The 15,765-nt window shown below is 42.2% G+C and overlaps 1 protein-coding gene across 3 annotated transcripts in view; it reads left to right on the forward strand.

Moving 5' to 3' along the window:
• Positions 1-15,765, forward strand: part of Ccdc191 (coiled-coil domain containing 191) — a 61,024-nt gene that overhangs the window by 20,003 nt on the left and 25,256 nt on the right. For all 3 annotated transcript variants that reach the window (XM_051191512.1, XM_051191513.1, XM_051191514.1), the window contains 2 exons: positions 8,310-8,500; positions 15,444-15,693. In XM_051191512.1, the coding sequence (XP_051047469.1) occupies positions 8,310-8,500; positions 15,444-15,693 (441 nt within the window). The remainder of the gene's footprint in view (positions 1-8,309; positions 8,501-15,443; positions 15,694-15,765) is intronic.

Genomic DNA, 15,765 nt, shown 5'->3' on the forward strand with positions numbered 1-15,765 from the left:
TCATGTAAACTCTGTCTTCCAAACAACTATGGGAGCAAGTCTAACTACAATATAATATTTGTGTGTTTTCTACTTTTAGCCTTACAGTTTTCAGTCAAAATATTATTTTCCAACACTGTTTAAATCCTTCTCTTCCCCTCAGTGTGGCTGCATTATTTATTATGATATGGGTTTTGAACCACTAATTTAGTATTTCTGCAGTGTATTCTGAAACACAGTAAAAATACACCTACCTGACTCCCCATCCTTTTCACAGACATAGCTGGAAATAGGATATTCTTTTGTTAAATCCCATTACAGGTCTGGTTCTCAAGTAGCCACAAGCTGCCTTCACCAGCCACAAGGTGAATAAGGAAAATGTCCTTTGATTCACATCAGGTTGCGATAACAGTCTGTGTACTCAGAATGTTCCCCAGCACAAACCTGATAGAAATACACAGAATATTATAGGGGAGTGGGGGGGGGGGCTGGAGAGACGGCTCAGTGATTAAGAACATTGGCTGCTCTTCCAGAGGACCTGGGTTCAATTCCCAGCACCCACACGGCAGCTCACAACAGTCTGTAACTCCTGCTCCAGAGAATCTAACATCTACACACTAATGCACATAAATAAATTAAAAAAGACTGTTATCAAGAAGATTTTAAGGAGTTGCTTTCTAGGAGTTGCTCCAGTGTAGGTCTCTACCATGCTTTGACTCTGGATTTTCGTTGTACCTCTAAATTCTTAACATTTATTTAGTTAGTCTTGGGATTTTTTTGTTTTTTTACGTTTTTGTTTTTGTCTTTTTTAACAGATTTTCACACCATACCCAGAGTGGCCGGCAGCTTGCTGTGTAACCCAAGCTGGGCTCACACTCAAAGCGGTCTACTTGCCTTGGCTGCCCCAGTGCTGGTGGGCCATGTAATTAATAGACTTCTGAGAGACTCTGGCCTCTCTTATCAGTGCACATGTCCAGGTGCAGCACTCATCCAGCATCATTCCTGCCAGTTTCCTCGGCTTCCCCTTGAGTGCATCAGGAACTTGTTTTTGGAGAGCGACTTTCCAGTAGAGCCTATCCTATTTCCTCTTTGATCTGGCAGTGAAATCTCTTAGGGAGATTCAGCAATTCATGTGCCATAGCTAATTAGCAGAAACAACATGGGATTAACTATGAAATTCTTAACACTGTTTGGAAAGTGCCTTCTTAATTCTCTATTCTGAAATGCATTTTTGTGTAATAAGATTAGAAACTCTGTGATCCCTTCTGCTTGGGAAAGTGGCAGAGAACAATGGAACATAGGGTGATATTAGACTAAATCTGAATTCTCTGGGGAGAAGGTTTTGATTTGCGTATTTGGTTAGGTTTTTCTGCTAGAGAGTAAGATAATAATGACCCACAGGAATCATTGTTAAAATTATGCCTGTGGCGTAGATCCTTTCAAAACTAGACCTAAACTACACCAAGAAAACATGGTGATATGGGGGTGGGTGGGGGCCCTGCATTTCCCCCCCTTGGCAGGATGCTGGAAACTGTAGTGAAGTACCTCATTTCTACAGCAGGGTTCCTTTCCAAAGATCTTACTATTAGCAGAATTCCTACAGAGCACTGAAGCAAAACCATTTGAGGTGACCAGCCACTGTCCTCTGCAGTGTCTGGGAGGGGGCCTCTTTGTGAATCAAACTGGAGAGAGAGGGAGAGGGAGAGATGCCAAGACATATGTGAAACATGTGGAGATTGGTGAACCTCACCCCATCCCCCAGCCCCTAGGTTCATTTTCCAAAGGCAAATGTGGAATATATTTTCTAAATGAGACTGTATTCATTACCCTATATAGTCAACTTTATAGAAAATTTCCCACTAAAATTTTATCAGTTTTGACATGGAGTTTTCTCTCCTGTCATTTTTCCTCACATCACCCTGTGAGTAACCCAAATTGCCTATTCTCATGAGGGGATCAGAGCCTAGAACCAATGTTGGGCCTTTAAAGGTGCCATAGGCCCAGAGGTTCCTATTCTCCAGCAATATTTGTTCCCAGGACTAGATTGCAAACCCAAGGCCTCATACATTTCCAGCAGGGTACTCTACTAATACCTATTCTTCAATATATTTGTTGTTGTTTGTTTTATTTTTTTGGGGGGGGGAAGGATACTGATTAAATCTTGCTTTTAAAAATGAAAGGGAAAGCCTATGTCATAAGTCCAGACCACTCTATAATAATTTACAGAGTAGAATAAATGTTTCTCTTAAACACTAAACATTTCTGGTGAATATTTATAAAAAAAAAAAAAAGTCTCCTGTGGGTGGCATCACTCGTTGTCTTATTGTTGGACCACCCTGGACTGAAACAAGCATGTGCCTGATGTACTCTGAGATAAGATGTGTTCTTAGCAGAGTTTTATGTGTGTGAGTGCCTAGGTCTGGAGAACGTGAAGCAGAAAGTAGGGACTGATGGAGGGATGCGGGCATCTCAAAGGGAATGAGAAGGCTATGAGGAGCAGCCTGTCTTCCCTAAAGACATGGTGCTCTCCTGACATGTAGGTCAGAATATGCAGGGAAAGGAGCCCTGTCTTATAGTGATCAGGCTGTAAGCCACCATTGTGGTCGGACTAACCAATTGCTTTAATAACTATTCAATAAATATAATGTTGACTGGACTTCTTAACAGCATGAAGAACTTACCAAACATCCTCTGTCTCCTATACATATCGACACACTTGTGGGTAAAATGTCCCAGTGTCTGATGTCTGGTATTTATTTTTAAACTCTGCAGGTGGGGGAAAGGTGCAGGAAGGCAGATGGAACCCTTCATTGGAAAAAGTGTTGATACGTTGTAAAGCTGAATGAAGGGTTACTCTTTGATTGTACTTTTGGATATGCTTGTTAAATTTCTGAAACTAAGGATTATAAAAAAATGCATTTCAAAGATGAAAGAATGAAACTGAATATTGAAATGTCTCCTGGTAGAGGTGCTCAGACTTTAGGCCTCTGGGGTTTCCCACGGCAACTGACAGCACTCTTTTCTTTGAAGGGTGGGAACAAAACGATGAAGTGTAGGAGTAGGACAGGTCATAGGGCACTTCTTGTTTTATTGTTTTATTTTATTTTGTTTTGGTTTTGGTTTTTCGAGACAGGGTTTCTCTGTGGCTTTGGAGGCTGTCCTGGAACTTGCTCTTGTAGACCAGGCTGGTCTCGAACTCACAGAGATCTGCCTGCCTCTGCCTCCGCCTCCTGAGTGCTGGGATTAAAGGCATGCACCACCACCGCCTGGCAATAGGGCACTTCTTTTCCATTCCAGAATGCAGGGTGGTCCCTCCCACCACAGACTCATGGTGCTGTGGGTAAAGATCCTTTCCAAGCCCCAGATTCTTTGTAGCGCCTGTATGCCTTTTTCTTACAAAGAGTGGGCCCTGGAAAAAAAAAAGAAAAGAAAGAAAAAAAAAAAAACAAAAACAAGACATTGAAGATTTCTTCCTGTTGCAGCATGGAATGTCTGTTCCTTTCACAATGGGAGCAGAAAGGAGTCCCTAGGCGTTCCTGTGAGGGTAACCTTCTTCCTGACATTTGAACCTCAGCCAAGTCCCCTAGACTACTGGTTGCACCACTGTTAGTCCCATTCAGCAAAAAGAAATTGTAAACTTGTTGACATTTTTGTCCTCTTTACAATTCATTGTTTATTTTTCCATGACAGAGAATTTTGATGCAATTATCACCGAGCTTTCTGACAAAAGGGAAATAGCTGAAGAATTTTGATGAGTTACCCACTTCATTAATCAGAACAAGCATCTCTAGTGACAGGGTTAGAATTACAATGAAGATTAGATAGCAAATTGCTGTTCCACCTAGTGTCAATCATCTGCAGTGACAGCAGTGTGATTACACTTCAGGGAAGAGCTTTTCTTGCCAACAGAACGAGGGCAACTCCAGTGCAGGTAATAAATTTAGCAGGGTGGGCTGTCACTTCTCCTCTTGAGTGGAACCCTTAAAAACCAAATGCTGTCGTGTGGAAGATTTTAAGGGGAAGACAGCATTTCACTTTAAAACTTCCTCTTACATTGTAGTATTGTATCTGAAAAATTATTATAGATTCATACTTAGGTACAGCTCATCCCCACAGTGATTTTCCCTGGTTCATTTACCATACCAAGCCTATCATTGTACCTTGATAAAGAGATGGTAGAAGCTAGGGGAGAATGTGTGATTGTATTTGCAAACCATCAGCAAGAAAAACTGGATACAGAGATGCATACATTAAGAAAGAAATAGAGAGAGGTCATGTTGGTTACATGTGTAGTTAAAAGTTTGAATTCTCTTGGCTTCAACAGAATACACTCCTCTTCTAAATCGAGTGTGCTTTTAAATAACTTGTTACAAAGAGCAAAGGGCTAGAACACCATTGTAGTTCTAGACCACTGTTTCTCAACCTATTCCTTTCAGGGTAGCATATCCAATATTTACATCACAATCCATAACAGTACCAAAATTAGTTATGAAGTAGCAACAAAATGATTTTATGGTTGGGGGTCACCACAACATGAGGAACTGTATTAAAGGGTCTCAGCATTAGGAAGGTCAAGAACTCCTGTTCTAGATTGTGAACTGATTCACAGAAGCAGGCAATTTACTTGGGCTACAGAGGGTTACCTGTAATTCTCGTTGTCACCTTGTCTGGATTTAGAATCACCTAGGAGACACAACTGGGAGGGGGTTTGCAGAGAGGTTTACCCCAACCAAATCAAAAGGAGAAAGCCAGCTCAAATAGCATCCATCCCTTCCTACCTCCTGACTGTGGGCACAGTGTTGCTGACGGCCCCTAACTGCAACTACTGCTAGACCATTGTAGCTGACATCCTTTCCTTGCCATGATAGACTATACCTTTGAACCTAGGACCCAAATAAACTCTCCCTTAAATTGCTTTTGCCAAGAATATTGTCACAGCAATAAGAAAAGGGACTCATATCAGAGTGAAGGGAACAAATAGATGCTATCTGTGGAAGTGTGTTCCTTGTCCCTTCCAAGTTAAGTGAGAGGACTAAAGTATATTCCTTTTGCCTGTGTTTCCAAAGCACATTTATCAGACTCATGTTTACCTAAATAATGTTCACTCTAGATCAAGAATAACTAAACAGCTATCCTTGATTCATTCTTTATTTTTAATCTAAATTTTAATGAGATTGCTTTTGAGCAAGCAAGGAAAAAAAAAAAAACTAGTAGCAAGTTTATTTCATTAAAGCAGTATTCCCGGAGCCTGTTGATGAGTTGCTGTTAGCCTCTGCACAGTGGGGTCCACTCCAGACCCTTGGAAGCCACCCTTTGCTTCAGGGTCCTAACCTGGGACTTTAAAGGAACATACTGACTATAGAGTTTATAAACTCCAGCTTTGCTCTCCTAAATTCAGGTAAGATTTTAACAGATGCTGTTCTGCTGTGGTAAGCAATAGATATGCAGTTTGCTTTCAATTTCAAAGCAGAGAAGGTACCCTCCATGGTTAGGGTAGACTTATTACCTAATATATTAAAGTCATCAGGATGCCAGAATGTTTGAGTTTTAGCCTTGAGATTAACATTAATGCTTTACTTTTGGAATTTAATCATCATCCAGCATTAGTCTACTTAAAGTTTTAATTCAACGAGGTGAATCATAAGAATACTTAATGTTTTGATTTTATCATAATGATCTAAGAATTAATAAAATAGTATGTGTAAAACAATAAAGGACTAGTGGTGTAGCCTAGCTGTATATTATTTGCTTATGTGCATAGCCCTGGATTTGATCTCTAGCATCATTAAAAACACAAATAAATGAACAGTTTAAAGTGTAATAGTACATAGAAGTTACTTTGAACTTTATGACAAGAAAGGCAAAAAAAAAAAAAAAAAAAAAAAAAAAATCCAAGCTGGAAAGATGATCAGTAGTAGTTAAGAGCACAGGCTGCTCTTCTACAGAACCCAGGTTACACTGTAGAACACAACCATCTGTAACTCCCATTCCAGGAGATCCAATGCCCTCTTCTGGCCTCCATGAACAGCAGGAACTCAAGTGGTACAAAGACAAAGACATACAGGCAGGCAAAACATCCTTACACATAAAACTTATACTTTCCGAGGACCTTAGTTTGGTTCCCAGTATCCACATGGTAGCTTCTCCATGATCCTTAATTCCTGTTCCAGGGGGTCCAGATTCTACTTCTGAGTTCGTTGGGCACCAGGCACACTTATGCACATACATACATGCAGGCAAAGCACTCACACACATAGAAATAAATAAATCTAAAAAAAAATATTTTAAGATGCTATATTCTGTGCCCCCTTGTCATAGATAAAGACAAATCCTGTATCTAGCAAGCCCCTTCTTCCTCTTCTACCTCCTCCCTTTCCTGTTCTTATGCCCCTCCCAATATATTTGAGTTGAGATTCTAGAAAATGTGCCCTCATTTGAAGTGACGTGGTTTCTCTCGAGATATTATAACAGTGTATGCTTATCTAAATGGGAACATAGCTGATATCCTGTATGAAAAAATGATTCTGGTCAAGTAGTATACTTCCAAGAAGTCTAGCATATCTTTCTTTGTATTTTTATTGGTCTTTTTCAATTAATTATTGTGTGTGTGCATGATGCATTTAGGTGGGCACACATGTAGAAGTCAGAGCAAGTCCTGGTTATGTTGTCAGCCTGACATACCTTGAAGAATGGGCTCCATCAGATTGCCAGTGGGCTTGTCTGTGAGACATTTTCTTGATTGCTGACTCATGCAGTAGGCGTAGGCACACTCTACCATCCCTAGGTAAGTGTGCCTGGGCAGCATAAGAAGGGTAGCTGGATGTGAACCTGGATGGAAGCCAGATAGGTAGCATCTCCCTCCATGTTCTCAGCTTCAGTTCCTGCCTCCCAAGCTTCTGCCTTGACTTCCCTCAGTGATGCATTATAACTCGTAAGCCACGTAAATCCTTCCTTCCCCAGAGCTGCTTTCAGTCATGGCATTTATGACAGCAATAGAAAACAAAGTCACACTGAGAACAATTTTGTGAAGTCAGTTCTCTCCTCTCGGGGGTTCTAGACTGGAACTCAGGTTGTCAGGCTCCAAGGATAAGTGCCTTTACCAGCTGAGGCATCTCACTGGCCCCGGCCTTTTATTTCTGTTTCTTTTTTTCCTATAACCTTCCAAAAGTAGAGATTGTTTCCTCAACAACTTTGTTTAGACTTCCCAAACTCAAACACTGGCAGGTGTTTAGTAAATGTTGAAATAGCATCCTGTAAGTATTTTTTACAAAGAAGAACACAGTGAATTAGGCTAAAGTCTTTGAAACCCATCCTTCCCATAAAAGCCACTTGCTGTGATGTTGCTTTGTTTGATCTCATACTTGGAGCTCCTGTCGGATTTGCTGTCCCCATTTAAGGGTCCTATTCCCTTCTCTTGGGAGTGCTACAGTCTCTTGGAAGTCAGTAAACTTGAGATTCTGATGAAGTAACTGCCTTAGTGCAAGAATGCAGAGCTCCCTCTGAAATGGTGGTGGCATCTTACAGATGGGGGAGGAGTCAGCCACAAGGCTCCCTGTGGGAAATAAGTACTGATGGGCAGGGGAGGGGCCGAAAAGAAAGACAGAAGTTAATATGAAGAGAGGGGAAAGTGGGACATCGTATGTTGGTGTTGAAAGGAAGAACAGCATGTTTTTATGAGGACAGAGTATATAGTCAAGGGCTGAGTAGCAGTGTTTTTCTCCTTGGACCTGTATCATGAGTAAAATATGCCATGGGGACTTTGTTAGGGGTGGTAGACCTTCTCTGATTTGCTGTTGGCTGCATAGGCACATGATGGTCTGGACATCTCTAGGCTTGTTCCTCCAAACCTCGGTGACATGATTAGTGGTAGCCTAGCCAGCTTGTCATTTTTAGTTGTCTTTTTTTCAAAGAAGAGAGGCCCCATTCTGTTCCCCTGAGAATTTCCATGCTCTCTCATGAAGGACAGGAGTCATGCTCAAGACCGGAGTGAGCTAAAGGCAGGTCATGTCGGAAGCAGCTCTCTGCAGGTCTCCAGTTCATGTCTATGATATGACCTGCTATCCCGGTTACCACAGGACCAGTGCCTTGTAATGAGAACTGAGTATTTTAGTTTAAGTCATGAAGCTGTGGTTGCCTCCAATGCTTGACTTAAATATTTCTCAACACTATAAGCATGAAAGAATTAAGCTTTGTTCAATTCCATCAGAATCACAGGTAATAGATTTGTTCAAAAAAGTGTGATAGGAAAATCTGAGAACAGGGCTGTCAGTGTTGCATATTTGAAACACAAAAGCTGATTGGTGGTGATTTTCCAAATGTTTCCACTTCAGTGTCAAAAACGGTATTTCTCTGCCTGGCATAAGCTGATTCTGGACCATAGGATTAAGCTGGGGAAAGCTGGGACCCTGTCTGACTGGAAGCTTCAGCTGAGGGTCCTGCGAGCCTGGAGAGACCATACACGATCCCAGAAGTTGGAGCGGGAGACCCGAGCCTTGGAAAATGACCTGAGGGAAGAGAACAGGTACATTACTTAGACCCTGAAAATCCTTCTGCTGTTCTTATTATCTAGGACATCTTCCCTCTGAAGAGTCCAGAAATCAACTCCAGAAAAGCTATCCACTGGAATCAGCTATGATAACAGTGATCTGTTCTCCTGTGTTACCCCCAGCTAGAAAAATGTAACTGAAAATTAGAAGAAAGTGATTATCTGATTAAAATGTACCGACGAAGCCCATTCCCTTTCTGTAAAGGGAAGAAGATTGGGCTTCAATTGCTAAAGAGCAGCACTGCACCTTGTACCATCTCACAGTTCTGAAGAGGGAGTTTGGTTTATATGCCAATAATTCTCATTGATAGAATCGCTGTCTGCACATAGAATGTTAATTAAGGACGCAGGGAACATCCATCTGGGAGGACCAACCTGCCAAGAGTGATTCCTCCCACCCTGCTGTCTTTTGTTCCACACCTCATTTAGAGGGCTCTGACGCCTTTATATCAAATCCCTTTTCTGCTGCTGTGTCACACAAAATTTATTGTAAAATAAAGCCTGTTTTATTTCATTATCTTAAAATTAAATACATTTTCTCTCTTCATTTCCACGTTTAACTTTGCATGGCGCGCGCGCGCGCGCGTGTGTGTGTGTGTGTGTGTGTGTGTGCACGCACGCGCGCGTACTATTTTTGCTTTGTTATTGCTTAGTAGTGCTGGCTCTGGAACCCAAGGCTTTGCATATTTTACTACCGGGCTACACTCCCTCAGCCCATCACTTTTTATTCTAGAATCAATGTCACTGACAGAAGGAACCATTATGATCTTATGTGTAATCATTACTGACAACACTGCCATTCATTCAGGGTATAAAAAGAAGTGAGTGGTATGTAGAAGAGTTGTTACATCGAAAGGCACAGCTGTGCAACACGATGACGGCATGAGACCTGGGAGGTTATATAGGCGTTGGGCACATGAGGTTATATAGGCGTTGGGCACATGGTCCATTGTCCTCAACTCAGCTGTGTGAGAAAAACAGTATCTAGAGACAGTGCAGGTGTTCCGCATATTGCACAGTGAGGAATATGTTCCCTTCGCTGATTGTGTAGCACAGGCTTCATCAGTGTGGGAGTGTAGTCTTCTGGTTTGGATGGAGATAAACATGTGGTCTTCAAGTCCATCAGTTTTTGAGAAGCTAGCCAGCTTGCTTGCTTATTTTCTCTCTTCTTTGTTTTTAATTTGTGTGTCTGTATGTGGGCCCACATGAGTATGTGTGTAACACAGGTATGCAGAAGCCCGTAGAAATCATTAGAGGCCATCAGATCCCCTGGAACTGGAGCTACATGGTTGTGAGCCCCCATGTCAGTTCCGGGAACTAAATTTGGATCCTTTGTTAAGAGCAGCAAGTGCTCTTCTCCCTTGAGCCTTTCTAGCCCCCATGGAAAGCTTTGTGTGCCAGGACAAGGAGTCTAGGTGTGTTTCTAAAGCTTCTCAAGCAGGAGGATGACTCTTTTGAACTGTACAATGGGGTGCATCTTTAGTGGAAAGAGCCAATGGAGAGAACTCTCCTTTAATCTGTCTCCCCCATGAATGAACTTGGATGACAGCCTCCTGGAAAACTGAATGGTGGGGAGTTTTCTGGGTAAAGAAGGTAAACTGGAGACCGTGTAAGGGCACAGAGTAGAAAGAGAAATGTTAAAGTTATAAGCCGCCTGTAAGACTTGCATGCCAGAAGAAACTTGTAGAAGAAAAATCTGGAGAACTCAGGATTCCATTCCAATTAAACAGTTTAAATATAAAGGCACTAAATAGAGATTTCATAATAGTATAATGTGCCAATTTTTTTTTAAGAGCTCAGAACTTTTAGTCTGGTATCTGAATTATTTTCAGGTGTCTATTTTTAAATGTTCAGAATGGTTACTAAGATTGTTTTAACAGTTAAAGTTAGAAAATATTTAACTTATAATACTTTTTTTTTTTTTTTACTATAAAGCTTTAGAACAAAAAATATCCTAGAGCAGGATGACACCTTTGGATTGTCAGATCCAGCCCCACATTTCACAAATGAGGAAAAGAAAGCCCGGAGAGTAAAAGTGACTCTCACAGAGCCAAGTGGAGACAGTGTGGGATGGCAGCCTTGTCTCCGGAATGCTTTACCAGACAGTACTGCCTCCCAGTTCAGACAAACAGCATCTTAGTCATGGTTTCCCAGGCTGCCCATGAGTTTCTGCTGTGTTGCAATTTGCTTTAGATTGTGATGTGAGAACCAAGAGTGGTGGTTAAGGAGTGTCAGGTTATCTGAGAAAGGTGGAGATGATGTTCCTGCTGCCTCTTCTGAGCCCCCAGCTCAGAAGTGTTGAATATCATCTTAGAATCTGTTTTAGAAAACTCAGACCTGGACCATCTTCATCGTGCCCAGCGAGGTTTCTCCACATGCCTCAGTGGACACTGGCTACAGTGATAACTGAACCAGTTAGTGAAGGAAGGCTCAGTTGCTTCCTTCCCTGCAGCTTAAGCAGATGGAGTATTCCTGCTCCAATGAAACCCATAGGTAGGTGAGAGCCAGTGGTAGAGTGGTCACTCCCATGGGACTTACTGCTCACTCGGTGGCAGGACACAGGTGACTCTGTGGTCACAGGATGCTGTTGAAAACACTTGTCTATGATTCAGATGTCAGATGAATCCACATCCCTGGTTTCTGCACCCACAATGGTTTTGTTCCCTGAGGTTTTTTTCTCATGATCTGCTCCCCTGCAGGGCCCAGTCTTGTGAGCTCTCTTCTGTTCTTCCCACTCCTCTCTAGAGCAACAACAAATCCCTCTGTTCTCATTCATAATGTAGTATCCTCCTTGGCTTTCGGAGCCTGTGCACCTCCACTTCAAGAGTTCATCCACTTATCCTACAAATGCATCTTGCTTTCCCTAATAGGAATTGTGGTCGTTCTATTTCCATCCATCTCTTTTCTTTCAGAAGTAGTGAGTGTGCTGTGTGTGATGGTGCAATCCTAGCTTGCGGGAGGAGAGGGCAGGGTGATCAGGAGCTGGAGGTCGACCTGGATCTCAAAACATAGAATAAAATAGAATGGAAAGAAAGGGTTATTGTGGCTAATGGTTTCACTGAATTTCAGTATAATATCATACTATAATTTCAACATAACATTTCTAGATTCATTTGCTTAGGTAATGTCATGAAACTGTTACTTACACCTTTGATGTGGTATTGAAGTTTTAACAGTGTCAATTTCCTTAGTATAATCACTAGTTGGCTGTCTGTCTATGGCTCCTCCCTCCCTTCTTCCTTGGATTTATAGGCAGCTCTACAGGAAGATGGGAATAAGCTGGCTCTTCTTGAGTCCTGTTCTCCTGCTTTCTCTGGACTTTCCAAAGAAACACCTGTTCTAGGCTGTACCAACCCCCCCTCCCACATTCCCTGTCCTCTGGCCCCTCCTAGAACATGCCTTAATCTCTGTGTTATTTCTCAAGTCCTCCACTTCTTTGTTCCTAGAGTCCTTGATTGTCCACATTCCTAACACTTCTGCGTGCAGCCTTCTTTGGGGAATCATATACAGAGCTCTTCTGTTAATCGCTTTCAGTTGCCTTCCCCCCTGCACTCATGCGGGTTCCCAGGTGAGTGGCCAGAAGCCACATAGCATATGCATCTGGTGAAGCTCCTAATAAGACTGTCAGAGGACCAGGCTTGCACTGCCTGGCTCACTTCAAAAGCTCTTTTAAACAAAATTGTCTTATATTTCCTATTTCCCTGGGGGCTACCTAGTGCATTATTGAATGCATTAGCTTGCTCTTTCGTGTTCCTGCTGAAGCTGCTCATCCCAAATGCAGCTGCTCCTGTCACTGCTGCTGTTGTGTTCTGCATCCGATTTCGGCACTTAGTCAGATCATGTGGTTATCTATCCTCTCCCATTCCCTCCTGGAAAAATTCAAGACACAGGGTCAGGGAAGTGGCTTAGGTGGCAAAGGCACTTGCCATCAAGCTTGATGACCCGAGTTCCAGCCCCAGAACCTACACTGTGGACGGAGAACTGACTCCTGCAAGTTTCCCTCTGACCTCCACATACCCACTGTGTGACCCCACCCAAAAAGAATGTGAACATTAAGACATGGTTTAGATATCCAACAGTCATGCTGTAAGATCGCATTAATACTTTATGTATGGATTTCATTCTGTATTTTTAGATTTTGTTTTATATATTTAAGGTAACAAAAGAAAAAAAAATCATTTGAAGACTGGACAGTGTAGAGTTCTCAGCACCATTTCTGGGGAAGAATCGTGGCTTAGAGACCATCAGCCACTTGCCCACTATCCCAGATCTGCTAGCTGGTCTCCTGGCTTGGAGGCTCTACATTACACACCTCCACTAAAGCATGGGGAGAGGTGGTGATCCTGGGCAGGACGGTTCACACGTGGATTCCTGTTTAAATCGTTCCTGTTTTGTACTCATAGGCCTGCGGAGACAGCCTTTCTTTGCAGGCAGTTATGTAATTATGATGATCAATTTATACGCTCTTGCTAGAAATGTTCTGATTTAGCTCACAAGCATATTGGGACAGGCTGTTTTCCATAAGGCACCCTGTCCTTCTGTATGGTTCCTGGGAACTGTGCCTCAAGCCTTTTCTTCAGGTGAATCTACCTAAGCGATGGCGTCTGACTAAGGTTTTATGAAATTGAGGTGATTTCATCCCCCACCCCTTTCAGAACTAGATATATTTTTAGTGCAGTCTTTTTAAAAAGTATGGAAGTTGGTTCATATGGGACACTGTCACTGTGCCAGAATATGAAGTGCAGAGCAGCAGGCGTGGAAAGAGGCTCTCTTGTTCTAGTGTCTGTCCTCTGCCGTTCCACCTTAGCTGACAAACACCAAGTCCTGTCTGCATCCCGGGTCTCCTGGGCAGCCATCATAGAGGGATCTCAGCACTGGAACAAGCACGCCTTTCTCCTCACTGTCCTACCTTCGTAGTCTTGAGGGTGTCTTAGAGATGGTTTTCTCTTTGCCTTGCATAGTATCTAAAGAATTGAACCGAAGGTCAAAAGCCCAGTGCTGCTTTGAGCTGTTTATGCTTTAAAAATGATATTAGCCCACCAGGTGCCTCTCTCACCCATGTCTCTTGAGAAGATCGATGTAAATTGGATTTCACGTTAATCAGACTCAGCAACAAGCATCTTCTGTCCTAAAATTTATGAATTTTACTCACTGGAAAAAAAAACTATAGGTTTTTGTTTGTCTCCCTACTTAGCCTTTAGAGCTTTCCCTGCTACTTAACTTACTGCCTGGTCTAAAAATTGTACCAAGGCAGTCTCCTTAGACAATGTATCTTCATTACAGTAAAATACATATGTATTTATTATGACTTACAGTAAACTTTTAGTATGGAAACTACCTGCCAGTCACCAAGTGTTTGTCAGCCATCATCCACTCTATAGTAAACCATTATAAAGATCAATTAAATATAATGATACATGTTGTTGGAAAATGTCCTGGTCATTTTTCTGCTGCTGTAGCAGAGTAGTATAGGCCGAATAATTTATGAACAATAGAAGTGTATTTGGGGACTTAGTACTGGCATGACAAGGGCAAGCAAGCACACACTGGACAAACAGGAGCGGAGGTCTCCGTTTTCATAGGTAAGCCATCTCCAAGACAAGAACGTCAGTCTGTTCCTAGGGGCAGAGCCTTCATGGCCTAACTAGCCGTTTTCATGGTTTGGCTGGTAGGTAAGCACTATAGCACTGAGCTATGATCCCCAGCTTCTCAGTTACCTTGCCAGGGTTCTGCTTCTTCATACTGTTAAAATAGGAGTTCAATCTCCACATTTTTTATAAGGTCTGTTGAAACCACGGCAGCTGAGGTCCTTGTATCTCATGGCTGGATTGGAAATAGCAGTGTATTTCCTGTAGCAAGGGGAACTATTCGGTGAAACTGTTGTTTCGGACATATATACACTTTTGTTTCATTTAAGTTTACATCTAAACTATAGTAAGTTACAGTGTAACATGTTTCACTGTAGGTAACCATCAGGAGTCCTGTAAACATTTTTTAAAACTAGAAATGGGTGCTGGAGAGATGACTCAGCAGTTAAAAGTACTGGATGTTCTTGCAAAACACCTGGATTCAGTTTGGGGTACCCTCATGTGAGGCGTCACAGCCTTCTGAAACTGCGGTTCCAGAGGGATCTGACATCCCCTTCTGGACTCTGTGGGTACTTCATGTGTGCATGTGGTCTGAGTATGTATGTGCATGTACACAAAACAGTCTTATACAAAAGTAAACAAGTCTTTTTGTAATCTCTAGAAATGGCTGAGTTCCCTAAGAGCCAGAGCTAATGTCTTCACAACAGTCTCATTCAGTTCAAGGCTTTGGTCCTCTTCAGTGATCTTCTCCCTGGGCCAGTCTTTACCAAGTTCACCTTCAGGGTTTGACTTAGACTTTAATAAGTCTTTTTTGTTGTTTGTTTGCTTTTTTTCTGGGACAAGGTTTCTCTGTGTAACAGCCGTTGCTGTCCTGGAACTTGCTTTGTAGACCAGGCGGGCCTCAAACTCACAAAGATTCACATGCATCTGCCTCCTGAGTGCTAGGATTAAAGGCATGAACCACCACCGCCCAGTAATGAGTCATAATTATTGGCATCACAGGGTGATATGACTAAGTTATTGAGTTTTCTCCTAACCTACCTGACTTAGATTTCCATCCCTGTCTGAATCCCTCTTTCCCTAATGCATTCTTCTTTTCAAAATAGTTGCATATATAATGTAAACTAACATGCCTTATTGGGAAGATAAAACAGTACAATTGCTTTTTCTTCTTAAAGGCGGTGCCGAGATGTAAGTCATTCCATTTAGTTTACTGTAAATAAGATGGAGCATTTCAGGAACTTCTTTGGCCTTATGTTTCATTTGTATTATCCACTAACACTATAAATGACTTCTTCTTCTTTTTTAAATGGATATACTCTGTCTCTTAGAAAACAACAGCTGGCTACTGAGTTTAACCGGAAACAAGTTCTTCGATACTGCTTTGCCGAATGGCAGCGTTGGCATGGTTCAGAAGTTATAAAGAGGGAGCTGGCTCGAGCAAAGGAACAAACTAGGAAGAAAATGGATGAACTACTGAAGGCAGCCTCTCTTGGGAAACTCAATTCCAATGGGTCACCAGGTGTCTGTCTTCTGGCAGAGGCAACAGCTGGGGTGGATCAGCCTGTAGGAAACGGAGAGGTACATTGTTCCCATTGTTTGGGCTTCCTGTTTATTATGGATTTGCATCTAAGTGTTGCACTCTTACAGCTG

Source organism: Phodopus roborovskii, unplaced genomic scaffold, assembly GCF_943737965.1.
Source record: "Phodopus roborovskii unplaced genomic scaffold, PHOROB, whole genome shotgun sequence".
Classification (NCBI taxonomy): domain Eukaryota; kingdom Metazoa; phylum Chordata; class Mammalia; order Rodentia; family Cricetidae; genus Phodopus; species Phodopus roborovskii.